At 51.1% G+C, this 17,863-nt stretch overlaps 6 protein-coding genes across 6 annotated transcripts; 4 read left to right on the top strand and 2 right to left on the bottom strand.

Annotated features, from left to right (window-relative positions):
* Positions 1-862: 862 nt before the first annotated feature.
* Z518_04418 (uncharacterized protein) lies at positions 863-1,791 on the bottom strand (the record flags this gene model as incomplete). The annotated part of the gene is made up of 3 exons (XM_013418124.1): positions 863-915; positions 966-1,721; positions 1,776-1,791. The coding sequence occupies 3 exons, from the start codon at positions 1,789-1,791 to the stop codon at positions 863-865; spliced, it is 825 nt and encodes a 274-aa protein (XP_013273578.1).
* Positions 1,792-1,887: 96 nt separating this feature from the next.
* Positions 1,888-2,146, bottom strand: Z518_04417 (uncharacterized protein; the record flags this gene model as incomplete). Its single annotated transcript, XM_013418123.1, has 2 exons — positions 1,888-1,950; positions 2,003-2,146. 2 exons carry the CDS (start codon positions 2,144-2,146, stop codon positions 1,888-1,890), a joined length of 207 nt encoding a protein of 68 aa, XP_013273577.1.
* A 316-nt stretch (positions 2,147-2,462) lies between these two features.
* On the top strand, positions 2,463-3,255 carry Z518_04416 (uncharacterized protein; the record flags this gene model as incomplete). The annotated part of the gene is made up of 5 exons (XM_013418122.1): positions 2,463-2,500; positions 2,556-2,564; positions 2,613-2,832; positions 2,890-3,081; positions 3,136-3,255. 5 exons carry the CDS (start codon positions 2,463-2,465, stop codon positions 3,253-3,255), a joined length of 579 nt encoding a protein of 192 aa, XP_013273576.1.
* Positions 3,256-4,530: 1,275 nt separating this feature from the next.
* Positions 4,531-6,885, top strand: Z518_04415 (uncharacterized protein; the record flags this gene model as incomplete). Its single annotated transcript, XM_013418121.1, has 4 exons — positions 4,531-5,043; positions 5,096-5,232; positions 5,282-5,594; positions 5,647-6,885. 4 exons carry the CDS (start codon positions 4,531-4,533, stop codon positions 6,883-6,885), a joined length of 2,202 nt encoding a protein of 733 aa, XP_013273575.1.
* Positions 6,886-7,522: 637 nt separating this feature from the next.
* On the top strand, positions 7,523-12,116 carry Z518_04414 (2-isopropylmalate synthase; the record flags this gene model as incomplete). Its single annotated transcript, XM_013418120.1, has 8 exons — positions 7,523-7,616; positions 7,661-7,898; positions 7,950-7,990; positions 8,100-8,306; positions 8,364-9,204; positions 9,988-10,132; positions 10,179-11,786; positions 11,838-12,116. The coding sequence occupies 8 exons, from the start codon at positions 7,523-7,525 to the stop codon at positions 12,114-12,116; spliced, it is 3,453 nt and encodes a 1,150-aa protein (XP_013273574.1).
* An 878-nt stretch (positions 12,117-12,994) lies between these two features.
* Z518_04413 (uncharacterized protein) lies at positions 12,995-15,258 on the top strand (the record flags this gene model as incomplete). Its single annotated transcript, XM_013418119.1, has 2 exons — positions 12,995-15,140; positions 15,191-15,258. 2 exons carry the CDS (start codon positions 12,995-12,997, stop codon positions 15,256-15,258), a joined length of 2,214 nt encoding a protein of 737 aa, XP_013273573.1.
* Positions 15,259-17,863: the final 2,605 nt, after the last annotated feature.

Below are 17,863 nucleotides of genomic sequence, written 5' to 3'. Positions count from 1 at the left end.
CCAGTATGAGCAAGACATGAGAAGAAGAGTTGTCAAGGAAAGATCACGCGCAACAAGGGGGATTTAATGATCATTGGAGGCACTGCGAGGGTGAAAATACAGCTGTAAATTCACGTGCCGCGTAGACCATACAGTCTCAAGACTGACCGTTCCGGTCACCAGAGACTGCGATGAGAGGACATCCATCTTGTACGAACGCTTCATGATCAACAGGGAGCAAAGGAGAAAAATGGCACTTGGAGGCAGAATGTTACGGTGGTGATGAGAGTGAAACATTGAGAGCACACCATTGGGAACCATGGGAAACTTGACAGGCTCTCAGCCTCGCTCTTCCCGGACAGGAATTCAATGAGATGTGATAGACCAGTGTCCCGTAGCATCTCTTCCAATATCTACGAGAATGCAGGTCGACTCGATGGTTCGATAGAGGACGCGACCTGAAACAAGGCCCCCTTTCAGATGCGCGTCTTTAGAAGTTCCTTGGCACGTCTTCCTCTCCAATCATTTTGGGCCTCGACCACTGCAACCCCAAATTCCAGCTGCGGCTGTCTCAGCTTGCTCAATTACGGCACACCTTACTTACCAAACTCCTCGAGCTCCATGTTCGGGTTCCTTCAACCGGGTGCGCCTTCGATGGGTTGACCCAAGCACCCAGATACAAGGGAGCAAATGGCAGCCCGTTCGCCGTTGATTGACTTGCCTGGACTACTGTTCGATGTCGTGGAAAGTCCTCTGCCTGCTCCTATCCGACCAGAACTTGCACTCAGAATTTCGCTTTTAGCAAAGGAGTGAATAGTCGGTGCTGGAAAATGACGCTGATCTTGTCCCATCTGCTGAAATATTGAATCCTAGACGCTTTGTACTACTTCCCAAGTTCGCCCAAGAGGAGATTCCGATCGGTGGATCCGGAGACAACTTACACTCGTTAGTATCAGATGACGCTTCCACTGTGGAGCTGGGCTTACTGATTGGTTCCTCGGTCGGTGAGAACCGTACATCATTCACGGTTCCCTTATGTCCCGGTAGTTTATAGAGCAGCTTGCCAGATCGAGTATCCCAAACCACCACCGTACGATCTCCGGCGCCGGCACAGATTTTATCTCCTATAGGACTCCAACTAGCGCGAATCAGGTTCTTTTCAAAGCCGGCCGGTGCGCCGTCATAAGTCTGCACAGATCGATTAACCGGCGCAAAAGGCCTGATATCCCAAGTTCGTACCGTCGAGTCGTGGGAATTCGAGAGTAGTGTTTGCGAGTCAGGCGACACCTCCAGTGAGGTGATCGTATCTCCATGGCCAGTCAGAGTGTAGGTGACCTCCATCTTGCGGGCGTCCCAAACTTTAATGTCGTTGTCAATTCCGCCAGAATAGATTTCATGACCTTGCTCAGCCATGGCCACCGCAGTAATTGGAAAGTCTGTCTCAATGTAGTCGACCGCGGCTCTCTGACGAGGATCCCATATCCCAATACAACCGTCGTCACTGCCACTCAATATCAGATCTTGACCTCGTCTGCTTAGATCCAGGCAGTTGACTACCTCCTCGTGACCGACATGTTTTCGTATCCTCAGACCTGTTTCGAGATCCCAACTTGCGACAGTCATGTCCGCGGACGCAGAATATATCGTCCTGGAATCGCGCGACCATTGTAGGTCGAGTACGGCTCCTCGATGGCCCGTCAATATTCCATAGTTTTCACATTGTCCGTAGGTATTCCACAGCACTAGAAGCCCGATCGTTAGGAGGTTGCGAAGCACGAGGGGGGGTGGATACTCACTGATCGATCGGTCCATTGAGCCAGAAGCGATATGTTGACCGGTCGGGTCAAACCTCACCGCAAATATCTCGCCAGAATGACCTGCGTCTCTTTAGCCGCAGAACTCTCCTATTCAAAAGTGAATCATGCCTGTCAATTCCATGATCGGTGCGGGGAGGGCGCTGGTGCGTAGGACCTGTAGCGATATAGTCAGCATATCTGTATGAGCAACAAAGTAGCGCACGTACGGATGTCGTGAGCGTGCCATTTTGATCCGTCTCGCCAGCCGTGAGGGCTCTGCTCTCGTTCAGCTCTGAACTGGACTTCTGTCGCTTGACCAAGGCTTGCGGCTGGCTAAAGCTGTCGGAGGCTTGTCGCTTGATTGACGGCATCATGATTATTACGGCGCATCCGAAACCTTAAAGAAGTTGCGGAAAGCGATACAATGATGGCTCAAAACCTTGACGAGGGCATCCTCAACTTTTTGGATTTCGGGTTTGACCGGAATCAGCGAATCAGATTCTCCGAAATCCAGGAAGCCTTGGCATCTCTCATTTCTGAACGGGAATCCAAGTCTCCTTCCAACTCCTCAATTCTTCAAGGCTGACCATTCTTGATCCATTAGATAGGCACTATTAAAGGCCTTTAAGTCGCATTCTGATTCGATTTGAGATGCTGATTGCTCGGTGATTGTCCAGTTCGAATTTCATGGCGTCAAGCCAGAAGGCCGCCCGCCTGGGAGACGAGTGAGTAATCGGTCCGCTGATGTGTGATGGTCCTGCTAACAAAATGCTTTGGTAGGGTCTGGAAGTAAGTTTGACATTCTTTCGACTGGAATTTGGTTCTCAACTGGTTCAGGACACGAGTCGACAAGGTCAACGCCGAGCTGGTGACCCTTACCTATGGAACCATTGTGGCTCAGTTATGTACCGACTATGACTACGACTATGCCCAAGTCAACCAACAACTCGACAAGATGGGATATAATATCGGAATGCGTCTCATCGAAGACTTTCTCGCAAAGTCCAACACTGGTCGATGTGGAAATTTCAGAGACACTGCGGAGATAATCTCCAAGGTTGGACCTGTGACTGCTTTCCACAAGGACAAGTTTGACTGACTTGCGTGGTTCCAGGTTGGCTTCAAAATATTCCTGAACATAACGCCGACTGTCACCAACTGGACTGCCGACAACAAGCAGTTTTCACTATTGTTTGATGAGAATCCTTTGGCCGATTTCGTCGAACTTCCGGACGATGGTAGAGCCCAGGATGAGCTGTGGTTCTCCAATATCCTCTGTGGCGTGCTACGAGGGGCCTTGGAAATGGTACAGAAGCACATCCCAAGCCTTCCTTCAAAGGTGACTGGCTTACCAATCCAGGTTCAAATGTCTATCGAGGCCCGTTTCGTCAGTGATGTTCTTCGGGGCAGCGATGTGACAGAAATGCGGGTGACCTTGATCCGTTACATTGAAGACGAGATGCCTCCAGATGATGAATAGGGGCACTCAGCAACTCTCTACGACACGAACCAAACCACGGCAGGGAAGATCAGTCCCGCTCTCACTCATACTCTTGACTGCCAACGGCGATGGGTAGAACAAATCGCGAGGGGATCCAAAGTCACGTGCCGGGCCCCCCCCCCTCCCCTTTTTTCTTTTTTCCCGCCTCATGGTGCGAAAGGAATCGGATCAAACCCCCTGAGACGGTTTCAGCAGCGAAGTCGAGAGACAGGGGCAAATCTGCCGTGACAGAAACAACAAAAGCCTCCACAGGCTCATGGAGAAGGATATCTCAATGTGGTAGAATACAATGATTGTGCAATGGTCTAAACGGAGTGTGGTTTTGGTGTGGTTTTCCGGCCTCGATACTATTCTTCAGGTCCTCGAGGTGAGGTTGTTGTATGAGAGCCAAGCACCCCACCATTGGTTGCCCCATTTCCAGTAAAGCGTGCTGCACTTTACGCGGGCCGAAACCGTAGGGCTGGCTCATGACGCACTGTGAGTGGCTGGCCGTTAGGTCAGATTGCCTGCCTTTTCGCCTTCTCGTCTCTTCGCCGGTGAGGGTGCGTCTCTCTCCTGTGCTCCCCAGTTCCAGAGTTGTAGAATTAAAGCCCACCGCAGCCTGACCACCACGCCGACCACCGCTTGTCGACCACCGAAACTATTACAATAGTCTGCTGCCCTTTCGCCCTCCTCCCTCTCACCCAAGCCACCTAACTCACTACTAGTAATTGACTGACTACTTGTCACCCCATCAGTCCTTCCACTTCCCACTTTTCTATCAGTGTCTTGTTCCCATTTTCCCTCACCTCATCTCTTGGTGTTACCACCACATACTTAGACCACTGCATCTGCTCTACTGTTGACGAAGGAAAAAGTCTCATTGCTTCCCTGCAGTTAAATTGCTTGCGCTGCAGATTTAGCTGGCTCGCCAACCCATCCCAGAATTTGTGGCGGTCGCGTTTTCGTCCCAAAGGGCTTCTCTTCCTGCACCTTAAGCCAGATCAATACTCAACTATCACCAACCACGTCCTACCGTCGCTTCTATCTCTATTGAACCTCGCAGAAAATGAGGCTTGCTCTCCTCTAAAGTCGCTGTCGGTTTGCGCGACCGACTCTCCGCACGCCCGTTACAAACTGGTCCGTATCTGCTCGACTTGTCACCTTCAGACCCACCTGACACATCTCCTACGATCAAGGTCCACGCTCTTCCACGCGCCTCACTTTTTGTTCCTCTTGCCTTGGTGACCCTCCTCATACGTTCCCGACTGTCCTATGACCATGATGAATATGGCCGGCATGAATCAAGCAGCAATGGGTGGAGGTCAAGCCGGAGGCGGAATGATGATGATGAACAACAACGGGAGCCCAGCCATGCAAGTCAACTCCAGCAGCTCGCCAGAACAGGTCAAGGTTCAACTGAACACCTATATATACGAGTATCTTCTGAAGCTCGGCCACTACGACATTGCTCGAAGCCTGCTGCGTGAGGAGAAATTCGAACTTCGTGTCAAGCCGTCAGTCAAGCAAAGTCCTGGTCGCCGCAAAGATGCCGAAGTGAACGGAGTTGACGGAGATGCCATGGACGCAGATGTCAAAGATGATATCCCTGATGACCTCCCCCGTCCGGTGCATGTTGGAGATGCGAGCACACCCGGAATAGGCTTCCTCTATGAGTGGTTCAGCATCTTTTCCGACCTCTTTACCGCCCACCAACGATCAAGCAAGATGCAAGGTAGTCAAGCTGGAAACATGGGTCCCGCTGCCCAGTATCTGATGCAACACCAGGTAGATTATTCTTGTTCACCCTGGCAATTATCTTTTGGCTGACGATTTGCAGAATATGCAACGTATGAGAGAAAATCAGCAGAACCAAAACCTCGCGCGACCTGGCATGATGCCTAACCAGTTTGCAATGCGTAACATGCGCAACAACATGATGAATGGGAATCTTCCAAGAGATATGGCCAATAAGATGTGTGTGCACGTATTCTTTTCCAGCAAGTCCTCCGCTAACATCGTGTAGGACCCCTCAACAGGTCCAGCAATTCAAACAATCTCAAATGCTTCAACAACAGCAGCAGAACATGCAACGAGAACAGGGTGATGTAGACATGAACGGTCGCGCCTCATCCCCCACAGAAGGCGAGAACGGTGGGTCTCCGTCCAAGAGGCCACGACTCGACGGTCAACAGTTCAACGGTGGTATGATGCCTAATATGCGGCCAGGAATGCCCAATGTTGCACCTCAAAACATGATGATTCAGAATGCCTTCAACCCTAACATGAACAATGCGCAATTCCGACAAAACGGGGCTATGCCTCAGAAACCCATGCAGGTACGTTGTATTCGGCCTTGTTTGTTGAGCAAACCCATTGACCGAGTTAAAGGGTGGGATGGCCAATGGCATGATGAATATGGGAAATGCGGGCTCCCCGATGATGCAAGGCATGAATCCTGCCCAGTTCGGCGACAACATGCAGATGGAGATGTACAACCAAAGGATGGGAGGCCAACAAATGCAAGGCACCCCCGGTGGAGGCCAGAGTGGGAATCATGCTCTGCAAGATTATCAAATGCAATTGATGCTGCTTGAGCAACAAAACAAGAAGAGATTGATGATGGCACGAGCAGAGCAGGACAATGCTGCCAATAGAGATGGCGCCCCCATGGTCGGTATGCAGCCTGGCGGTATGTCACCTTCCGGCAGTCGGACTGGCACCTCTCCCAACCCCGCAGATCAGATGAAGCGGACGCCACAATTGGGAGGAATGCCTGGGTCGCCTTCAGCTGCAGAAGCAATGGCAGGACGGTCGCCCGCTGGAGGAATGAGCTTCATGAACGGAATGCCGACATCTGATTTCAATCCGGCCATGTTCATGAAAGAAAATCAAGGCATGGTAGGACCAGGTGGGCCGAATATGAGACCACCTACCTCGGTGAACATGCAACAAGCTATGGCGCGTCAACAGCAGATGGGAGGACAGTTCCAAGGAGGCCAACCAATGGTCCAGCAACCATCGCAAGGCCAACCGCAACCCATGGGCACTCCGGGACAGAGAACCGAAATGCCGCCTCCTCAAGCCCCTGCTGGAAACAATGCCCAACGGAATCAACCATCGTCACCTCAGAGCGGGAATGCACCGCCGACTCCTTCGACAACCAACAAACCCAATCCAAAGAAGAAAGCCAAGGAAGATACCAACAAGAAGCGACCGGCCAAGAAGAACTCAACCGCAAATGCCCCCAGTTCTGAGAATGAGCCTCCCCCAACTCCCACACCATCGACACCCATCACTCCAGTCCATCCACAAGGATTCAACTCTGCCGGCAAGGCTGCTGGCCCTGGAATGCCTAATTCGAACCAAGCTCCTCCACCCAATCAGGCGATGCCACCTAGTCAACCCCAAATGCACCAGCCAGATCTCTCACAGCCCAATGCATTCTCCGACTTCGGTGGTGGTGGTCCAGAGAACTTCAACTTGGATTTCAGCACTTTGGAAAATAGCGACGTACTGGAGAATTTTGATTTTGACAGCTTTCTGAACACGACCAACGACGACACCTTCAATTTTGACGCTCCCATTGGGGTAGGAGGAGACTTTGGTTTAGATGCGACCGGTGAATAGTAGACATCTGAGATGTCCTGTATCATTTATTAATCCTCTGGCGTTCTATTGACCACTTGTGCCTCACGCATGGACGGCGCAGGCGTGCCCGGGTTCCCTGGAGACGCGCTCCCTCGAAATACTTTCTTTTGATTACAATACCCGCTTCTCAGACGAAAATGATTGATTGACTGAACATAAATTGACGGGTCAAATGCGGAAGTCTTGGGATTGGAATGGACAGGCGCGTAACTACGGTTTTTCTTTTTGCGGTTTTGTGCAGCATTGCTAGAACTATTTGATCTACAAGATTCGTTGGCTTCTTTATGGACATTTATCTTTGCTGTTTTGTCAAAACTGGACCCAATCTCAGAAACACCTTTCACGATCAAATCTGATTGTTTGCTCCCTTTTACCAGTATCAGTGTTTGGCTGACCATTCATTGCAGCTTGTGGCAGTTCCTGCCTCCAAGACCAAGATTGCAGGTCTGTAGCTACCTCTTCAGCTTCTGTTGTCTCGCCCGTGCCGCTCGAGCCTAAGATGAGCAAAAGTGTCATCGTGACGATTGTGGAATCTACACAAAAGGCAGCCCAAAACGTTGTTCCGTCCTTCGCTGTTTTCGCTCAATTCTGACGTGCGGCCACGTCTCCTACCGTCATGAGGTATCAAAATTGGGACGTGCTGCTGTTCCCCGGCGATTCTAGGGTTCCAATCCAAGAGTTCGACACGAAATACTACGTCCTGGACCAGGGTGAGTAGCGGCAATCATTCGAAAGACAGCGCTGACCAGGGTAGGTGTGCGTGTCTTCTCGCCACAGCATACGCGAGGCACAGATCAAAATACTTTCGACTCAGTGACGCTCGTTCCTATCCTTACCTCCTTCGTGGCAAGTCTTGAACCGGGTCACCCTTTTCGTGTTTCCATTCATAGCTGGCAAAGACCAACACCTTCCAACTTCCTACTGAGCTACAAAACAGCCGATGAAGCAATTTGGTTCGAGGCTCGAGTCTATATTGACGGAGTCCTGATGGCGTAAGAAATTTGGTGAGACTAGGTTCTTCTGGAGGTAATGACCACATCCAGGCACCGCGCATTTGATGAAGGGGTGTGGCCGGAAGTTATTGGTATCTGAGACTCTACGTTTTCGTCTTGCGATACACTTGACTAACCACTACACAGGAGACACCGGTGAATTCGTTTTCCATCGCGGTCCCTTACAAACTAACTTTGCAGATCGTGGCGACCAACGTCTTCGATTTCCATCCTTTCACCAAGACATTCTTCAACAACCACATTGGGAGCCAGGCGAGCCTGTTGGCCGAATCAAGATTGTCATCTCGGAAGGTGTTCTTCGAGTGCCCAACCCTCTAGTTGCTTCCGACGCCATGTTCGACCGACGGCGAGATGTTGTTATCTTCTCGTTCCAGCATGCGCCGCAGAGTAGGGTGATGACATAGCCCAAGTGTCCGTCACTTCAAGACTGAATAATAACGGCAGACATACTTGAATACTCGGGTATCGCCTGGCCCAATATGAGGGTCTTTGGGAAGATACCCGAGCGACGAATTCGGCCAGGCCAGATTGGACCTCGTCTACCATTTGTATCAGGTCACGAAGCTCATTCAATTCGAGGTGCCAAGCCACCGTTGAAAAGTCTGGATGGCTTCCACAAATTGTTGAATGCTCAGATTCTCTCGGATTTGCAGTCTGACCCTGTCATCAAAGCGCCGACAATCGATATAGCAGGCAATGATTCTCCTGAACGGCGTGGCAATGCAGAAATTGTAGCCCAGAGTGAAGATCTTTTCATCTGCTCACAGCCAATATCGACACAACAATGGCGATTGCAATTGAGGTCAGCCAGCCATGACATTCCCATGCCAGACTACATTTCGAACAAAATAGACAGCAGTGGAGCGTATACGGAGATGATGTTGGGGACCAGCTTTCCGCCGAGGAGTTTCTTGAAGCACATGAATGAAGTGAACCCGCGAGAGATAATTCAACCCCCGAGTAACGCGAGACAAGGGTTACTCAAAGTCTTCGGTGCATCAGAAAACCCAGTCCGAGGCACGCGAGGCCCAGCAAATTCACCACAGTCACTGTCTGGCGACAGCTTTGTCCCACCGCCCACTGGTAAACCTCCAACCACAGTAAGGGACCACCTCAAACTTGACGAGCCTATAAATCGAGACGACCCAGGTGACAATTCTTGGTCACGGGCCTTGCCAAAGCCTGAAATTAGCCGTCGAACGTACCCAGAAAGTAGCCTCAGGAGCATTTCTGGTCAAGGGAATGGCAGCCAAAAGGGACATATCAGTCCTCCTTTGCCTGTGGAGTGCGTGGAAAGGGCAATTCCGGAAGGTCGGCGCCCGTCAGTGCAAGGTCTCTACCCCTAGGCATTAATCGACAACGGTGGGCTTCAAACGCTTCTAAACGTAAACGCAGGTCAACATCTTCGGCATTGAATGCAGTCAAATCGCAAGACGGGATTACTGTCGGTCGCGGGAAAGAGAAGCCGATCGATGGAAGGCCGGGCCCTTGATGCAGAATGAGCCTGGTGGGCAGGAGTACTGATTGACCAGAATTATTATCGGGTATCTTCGTCGGGGACTGTATGAAAAATGGGGCTAGTGACAAGGCTAGAGGACCGATTGACGTAGGGAACAGGACCTAAACATAAACATCATGGTGCATAGCTAGGTCTCATATTTATAGACAAGGAACAATGGCTTGTTGTCAAACCAAAAAGCTGAAAAGGTGTATCCTCGGTTAGCAACGGAGAAATTGAGCGCCCTTCGGTTTCTTGCCCCGCGTCAAAAACTTTCGGGCAACGGTTTGACTCATACAGATGCTCAATTCAAACATTTTTATGGACCTCTATTGTCCTCCCCTGTATTGTAGAACATACCCCGACACAGCATTGACACAACCGAGTGCTCTGTCATCAATTTATTGAGCCAAACCGTCCATCCCGCCGCCTTCAAACCCTCTTCTCCAGGTGACACTTTCGCTCGAGACCGGGTGTCTTTGCTGTAAATACTGTCACGATGCCTATGTAGGCCCGGACTGACCTCGAGTTCCTGAATGTGAGACATCCGACTGACCATTTTGTCAACAGGCTCCGGGAGCCCTGGAAGAAGTACCGCAAATTTAAACCCCTCGACCTGCCCAACCGGCAATGGCCCTCCAAAACAAATGACAAACCTCCTAGGTGGCTGGCCACCGATCTGCGAGATGGAAATCAGAGCTTAGTTGATCCTATGGTATGAAAGCATCAAGAGACGGTTACCGAGACTGACAAAGTTCCAGGATGGGGAACAAAAACTACGCTTTTTCAAGATGCTGGTTGAGCTGGGCTACAAAGAAATCGAGGTCTCGTTTCCTTCTGCATCCCAAACCGACTACGACTTTACGAGATATCTTGTTGATACACCCGGGGTGGTGCCCGACGACGTCTGGCTGCAAGTGTTGTCCCCGTGCCGTGAAGACTTTATCCGCCGAACCGTCGAATCTCTGAGGGGCGCAAAGAAAGCCATTTTACATTTATACCTTGCTACCAGCGAATGCTTTCGAAGAATCGTCTTCGGCATGACCGAGGAAGAGAGTATTGCCCTGGCTGTCAAATGTACCAAATTCGCTCGATCGATCACCAAGGACGATCCAAGCCACGCAGAGACGCAATGGCTCTACGAGTTTAGTCCCGAAACCTTTTCAGATACCTCGCCCGAGTTCGCCGTACGAATATGTGAGGCTGTCAAAGAAGCCTGGGGACCAACGGAAGATGCCAAGTTGATCTTTAATCTCCCGGCCACGGTGGAGATGGCCACTCCCAACGTATTTGCCGACCAAGTCGAGTATTTCTGCACTCACACGACCGAGCGTGAGAAATTTTGTGTCTCGGTGCATCCGCACAACGATCGAGGTTGTGCGGTGGCCGCAGCAGAACTGGCACAGATGGCCGGTGCCGACAGAGTGGAGGGAACTCTGTTTGGCAATGGAGAACGAACTGGAAATGTCGACCTTGTCACGCTGGCCTTGAACCTGTATACGCAAGGAGTCTGGCCCAATGTGGACTTCAGTGATATCAACAAAGTCATCCGGGTCTGCGAAGAGTCGACCAAGATTCCGGTCAATGAGCGGTGGCCTTATGGTGGGCAGTTAGTGGTCTGCGCATTCAGTGGTTCTCACCAGGATGCCATTAAAAAAGGGTTTCAGGCTCGAAAGCAGGAGGGCGCTAAAGCCGAGGATCCATGGCAAATGCCTTACTTGCCACTCGATCCGCAGGACATCGGCCGCACATATGAGGCCATCATCCGCGTTAATTCACAATCCGGAAAGGGCGGTGTTGCCTGGGTTATCCAGCGCAGTCTGGAACTGGACTTACCTCGTGGCCTCCAAATTGCTTTCAGCAAGATCGTCCAGAAAGAAGCAGATGCCAAAGGACGAGAATTGCTCCCTCGAGAAATTCAGACCCTATTCGAAGAGTCATATCATCTCAAGAAGAACCCCCGATTTACCCTCATTGACTACAACATCACGGCTGTCAGAACGACGTCGCCCACTCCAACCACCAAAGCACCGGTCGGTCAACAGTCGCAAACGGTTGTTCCTGTCCAAAACACGTCGACAGCGAAACGGCAATTTGCCGGAGTGATCGCTATTGATGGCGTTCAGCATCCCATTGTGGGTGTGGGGAACGGTGCTCTTTCGTCTTTGGCCAACGCTCTCCATTCCTTGGGTATCGACCTTGACGTGGCTGACTATAAGGAGCACGCCATTGGTGAAGGTCGGGATGTCCGAGCGGCGACTTATATCGAGTGCACGGCCAGCGGTTCGCACGAGAAGGTGTGGGGTGTTGGTATCCATGAGGACGTGGTCCAGGCATCCTTGATTGCATTGTTGAGCGCGGCCAGCTCGGTGAGGGGATTCTAAAATGTTAGCGGAAGCTGAGACTAATCATGTTTACAGTTCTTGACCTCCCGAGTTTCAACTCCGGTGCCGTTCCGTCCTAAGCATGTCCGAGAATTTTCTGAAGCGGAATTGGAGGCGCTTGAGCGTTTGAATCTGAATAACTCAGAAAGCCCCAACAGCCCATTGAAAACATCGATGACAACCGAGACGATCACGACGCCCTCCCAATTGAACATGGCAACCACTCCTGGCAGCATTGCGGCAAAAGTCATCGACATTGACTTGTTGGAACAGAACGCGCAGGTTGTTAATGGACACACGCCGAAAAAGCCATGAGCGTTGCGATACCAAATGGGCGCCGAAAACAAAAAGGAGAGCGGTTCATGGATAAGACAGAGATGGCGTGGGGTTTATTGCTGTGACTTGGGACGGAGCCCTTCCGATGAATATTCCAACCAGATTGACCATGGACATTAGGATAACTGTCTGCATTTGTTTGGGGGAAGATCAAAATAACCAAAAAAGCTAGTACTACTCCGTATTGTCAAAAGGTAGCAAAAGCACATGCCAGTGCAGAAAAATAAATGGGTCCTCGGGAGTCATTTGGATGCTTCACATGTAACGGGGGAGGGGCCGAACAGGTGCTACATGGAAGTGGTACGGAGGACATGTGGGCGTGGGGCGAATCACCCCGGAGTGCCGTTCTAGGTAAGTATATATGGGCGCTCCAGGCTAACTGCGAAGAAAATAGCCTCCCCTTGAAGTGGTTCCGTTTCGGTCTCTCAATACCGACTTGCAGCAAACAAGATTTAATTATGACGATTGCCATGCCGCCGCTTCATCAATCATCACCGTGAATCTGGTTGAGAATCAGATGCTCCTTGCACAAAGACCGAGCTCCTCTGGATCATCCCGCCTAAACAACCTCCGACGTTTCCCAATTCCTGTTCCTCCATGCACTGGATCCCCGTCCCCTTCAATGTCGCTTCTCCTGCCCCCCCTTGCTCTTCCTCCTCCTTCTATTGCCAGGACTTACTTGACATAGCTGCGATTACATAGAGCTACAGCCATCCCTTTCCCACACTCCTGCGGTGTGAGAGTTTGGACCATGGCTGCGGAAGAGGAATAATCTAGATCTACAAGCCCAAAGCGATCGAGGCCGCCGCCCATCGCTGCCCTACGATCAGACCTACTCTTCCCTTCCCCTCCCGATCATGGCCTCCGCCGGTCGTCCTGCAACCCGTCGATTCCTCAAACCTCTTGTTTACTCTGCAGCCGCCCTCGCTGGTGTCGGCGGGACGCTAGTCTACCTGTCCTATCGTCCCATAAACGTCCCTGGCTCTCAGGGAGCCATCGTCCCCCTCCGCCGGACAGATGATGGAACAATCATACCGCCAACCTTCCCCTTGATCAAGGCTCGCGCGGAGCAGATTGCCGATTTGAGAAAGAGTGGCGGTTTGGTTGGAGCGGCCCCTGAGACACCTCTCACGCAACAGTTGAGGAACAGCTTTGATCGATTGAGAGGCGCGACCAGCGACGACAAAGACGAGGCCTTGCCGGCGGAGCAAGAAGCCGGTGAACCGTATGATCTCTTGATCATTGGAGGAGGAGCTACAGGATCCGGTATTGCCCTTGACGCGGCAACCCGCGGTCTGAGGGTCGCCCTGGTCGAGCGCGATGACTTTGCCGCGGGCACGAGCAGCAAAAGCACGAAACTCGTCCACGGCGGTGTCCGGTATCTCGAAAAGGCTGTCTGGGAACTCGATTACAATCAATATGCGTTGGTCAAGGAAGCATTGCGGGAAAGGAAATATTTCCTCGAAACCGCCCCTCATCTCTCAATGTGGCTCCCCATCATGATTCCCCTACAGAAATGGTGGCAGGCTCCTTATTTCTGGGCGGGCACCAAATTTTACGACTATTTAGCCGGGAGTGAAGGCATTGAAACCAGTTACTTCCTGACCAAGAGCAAGGCTTTGGACGCGTTTCCCATGCTGAAAAAAGACAACTTGGTTGGCGCACTCGTATACTACGACGGAGCACACAATGACAGTCGGATGAACATTTCTATCGCCGCCACGGCTGCTCTTTATGGTGCGACGATCGTAAATCACATGGAAGTTACGAGCTTGACGAAAGATGAAAATGGCAAATTAAATGGCGCCGTCGTTCGAGATGTGGTCGCAGAAAAGAACGGTGAATTCACAGCGCCTATCACCGTACGGGCCAAAGGGGTTGTGAATGCGACAGGCCCATTCTGCGATTCAATCCGCAAGATGGACGATGGAAACGCCCAGGATATTGTCGCTCCCAGCTCTGGTGTGCACGTGGTTCTTCCTGGATACTACAGTCCTCAGAAGAATTCCATGGGACTGATAGATCCTGCAACATCAGACGGCCGTGTCATCTTCTTTTTGCCTTGGCAAGGCAACACGATTGCCGGGACCACTGACGCCCCATGCCATATCACTCCACAGCCGATAGCCGGGGAGGAAGAGATCGGCTGGATTTTGAACGAGATCAAGGGATACTTATCCCCAGACATCAATGTGCGACGAGGGGACGTACTAGCTGCCTGGTCCGGCATTCGTCCTCTGGTCAAGGATCCTAAAGCGAAGAACACAGAATCGCTCGTTCGAAATCATCTCGTGACCGTGTCCGAGTCGGGCCTCCTTACGTGTGCTGGAGGTAAATGGACAACATATCGTCAGATGGCGGAGGATGCAGTTGACGAAGCCATCAAACAGTTCAAACTGCAAACGAAACCTCTCACCGCTCCGAGAAGAATCAGTGGCACAGAAATGGTCGATGACGCTGCTCCTCTTGATGGGACGTGCCAAACGCACCAAGTACGACTTGTGGGAGCCCACGGATTCTCCAAAACACTTTTCATCAACCTGATCCAGCACTTCGGAATCGAGACCGAGGTGGCCAAGCATCTCGCTGAAGCCTACGGTGATCGCGCTTGGACAGTCGCGGCACTTTCAAGCCCTACCGACGAAAGATTTCCCGTTCGCGGTAAGCGACTGTCGCCACTCTATCCGTTCGTTGATGGAGAAGTCCGGTATGCGGTCCGACATGAATTTGCCCAGAGAGCCGTGGATGTCATTGCCAGGAGAACCAGACTGGCATTCCTCAACGCCCAGGCCGCGTTAGAAGCGTTGCCCAGGGTTATTGATCTAATGGCCGAAGAGTTGAACTGGGACAGGAAGAGGAAAAATCTAGAATGGAAAGAAAGTGTGGCCTTTTTGGCCTCGATGGGTCTACCCACGAGCAAGCTGGGCGTTTCCCGAAGAGATGTTGAAAGAGGCAAAGCGGGCTTCGCAGACGAGTACGAACGAAAACTGTACTCGAGATACGGTAAGGTTTTTAGAGTTGTGCTCCCCAGACACCGTGCTAATAAGGAGCAGGTGGCCCGGCTGATACTCTTGAGAGCGATTCGAGATTGGTATCAGGGCAAAATCCTGTCCTCGGGTAATGATCGTCCGCCAACAAAGAGTGGTTGGAATAGCAGGCGATGCTGGATGAGTCCGTCCGCCTGAGTCTCAAAGGAAGCTCAGGACACCGAATTTTCCGGGGGCAAAGTTTGTTTTCTCTCTATAAGGCTCCCTCCCCAGTCTGATGGGGAGCACAGCTTGAGGGCTATTGCATGGGAAATGGGGGAGACATTCTGATACCATCAGCTTCTACGCGTCTTATTCTCATAATAACTTTTTCACATCCAGGAAAACACCCCAGATATCTCTGGTCGATCAGGAGCTGTTGCCTTTGCTCAACAACACCGCGTGGTTGCCTGCCCTGTGGTACACCCCATGGTTCACCAACGATGGCTGCATCTCCCTCCCAACACTCTAATACTTTCGTCTGACCCACAGTTCAACATTAACCAGCTCCCGCATAAATAGGGTTGTATTGTTTTCCTTCATTTCCTCATCTCCTATTTATTCTCTTGTTCTCGCCTGGTGCATGTGCAGAGTGGTACCTCTCCCTTTCACACAATGCTTTACCAAATACATTGTCGAAATACCCCTCGCTGAGCTAAATACTATCTTCTGTGAGTGGTTCCAAGCTAGCTATTGCCTCCCTTACTAGAACGGAGCGCGTCCTCAGCCTCCTCCCATCTTTGCTGCTTGAAAACCGTCGGCCATGGGATTTGACCGCATCTCTGGCAAGAGGCCTCATGGACCAATCTATCGCTTCCTATTTCCGAAGAAACTCGAAGAGGAAAAGAAAAAAGAATAACTAAACCATTATCAATAAAAATCTCCCGTCCTACCTCTACCAGTGATGCTGCCAAGAGAGTTGCATACGGGGTGGCCATTCCGACCATCGTCATTGCGGGTGTTGTCAACGGTCAAGTTCTTGTATGTACGACTATTGCGAAATAACAAGAATGACGTGACGCACCACAAATCCTGGAAATCGCATGGAATTTGGAGCCATAAGTAAGCCATTGGCTGCGCAAACAACGTGGGTCATTGAAGAGGTGATGATGGGACCGGATGGCCACCAAAGGAGCCAAATGCATGAAGGTCAGCAAGCTCTGTGACGGAGGATTTGGTCTCGGCCAGTTCAGGAAATGGGGAGACGGGAGAGGATGGGAAATAGAGGGACGCTTTGCCTGGATGGTTAGGGTATAAATGCGGCTAGTGGTAATTGTAATGCATCACCAGTATGGAGTATGTTGCTGATGTGAAAATTGGATGAAAATGCCCTAGAGACAGACATGGCATAGGGCAGGTCCAAAAGTCGATGCCAACACCACATTTGTATCCATAGAGAAAGTCTTGAGTGTTTCCCTCAGATGGTCGGATGAGGCTGTGGCTCTGCAGTACCGACATTCAGACCCGAACCAGCAAGGCCCTGGATACCCCCTTTCCGGTCTCCTCACGGAAGTGAACCAGGCCCATGTCTCCCCGCCACTTGGCAGTCGGATGAGTTCTGGGGAAGCAAACAAATCAATATAAATATGTAGGAGTTATACCGCACAAGATCAGGTCGATTGAATAGGCGCCAACTACGCTATGCCTGCGGGCACCACCATTCAACTCATTTGCTTGTCGAAAATGTCCGATACTCGAGATGAGTCCGTTGACAGAGGCCCTTTGACTGATCAACCATTGTGGAGCCGACACAGAATTGAAAAGAAAAGAACGAGTCTCACACGAATCCAGTTATTCAAGCCTTGACAAGCGGAGGGATACCCGGAGACCTTCCCGTGAACCCGCCATACACGCCCAGAGCTTCTTGGGCGATTGACAGCGGAAATGTCCACGTTCACGATCCTACTGTATCCCTCTTCAACGATTTGGCAAGGACCCTTATAAGGAGACCAGATGGAAATGGAAGCTCTGTCCTCATTGAACTCTCCGACGAAACCCAAAAACAGGAATCGGAAAGGGAAGCGAACGGAGATACTAGACAACCGGCAGTCACTTTCGGCAACCCATGCTTTGGGTGGATGATATCGACAATTCTCCCTGGCGACCCACGCTGGATCTGATCAAACAAACATTTCAGCAAGACTCTAGAGGTAATGGACTACTTTATCCTCAATCACCTCCTGCCTGGCAACCCCACGCTGGAATCAAAAAGCTCCCGTCCACACCTCCACGAGCCTTTTCTAGTTGGGTTTCTCCCTGCATGCACCCTCTTCGGTGATATCGGTGCTCGGTGCAAACGCTAATGGACTGGTTGCCAATAGATGATGGGTGGGTGATTATTGGTAATAGGGGCTCCACGCCACCAGAGTCAAGGCACTCAGTGATGGAGCCTTTTTGCCCTTGCTGCACCCACGTCTCCCTCAAGTCTTTTTACAGTGCTGCAGATATGGTTCTCCATCGACTTTCGGGAGTGCAACACGGCAATGTGAATCTGCGCGAGAAACAGGTTGGTATATCAGCATGAGGGGTGATTTCTTTTCATTCATTTTCCTTCGTTCTCTAATATCCAGGTTTCCACGGTTCGTTTGACTTGGTCAATTTTCTCTACTGGTTCCATTTATTGCAGCGTCGTGACAGACTGATAGAGAAGATTTTCAATTTCTAATCTCCAGGTTCCCCGGCTTTTTACAGAGTAGGCCC

Source organism: Rhinocladiella mackenziei (genome assembly GCF_000835555.1).
Source record: "Rhinocladiella mackenziei CBS 650.93 unplaced genomic scaffold supercont1.3, whole genome shotgun sequence".
Classification (NCBI taxonomy): Eukaryota; Fungi; Ascomycota; class Eurotiomycetes; order Chaetothyriales; family Herpotrichiellaceae; genus Rhinocladiella; species Rhinocladiella mackenziei.
The sequence above is the reverse complement of the archived record's forward strand: the minus strand, read 5'-3'. Positions and strand labels throughout refer to the sequence as shown.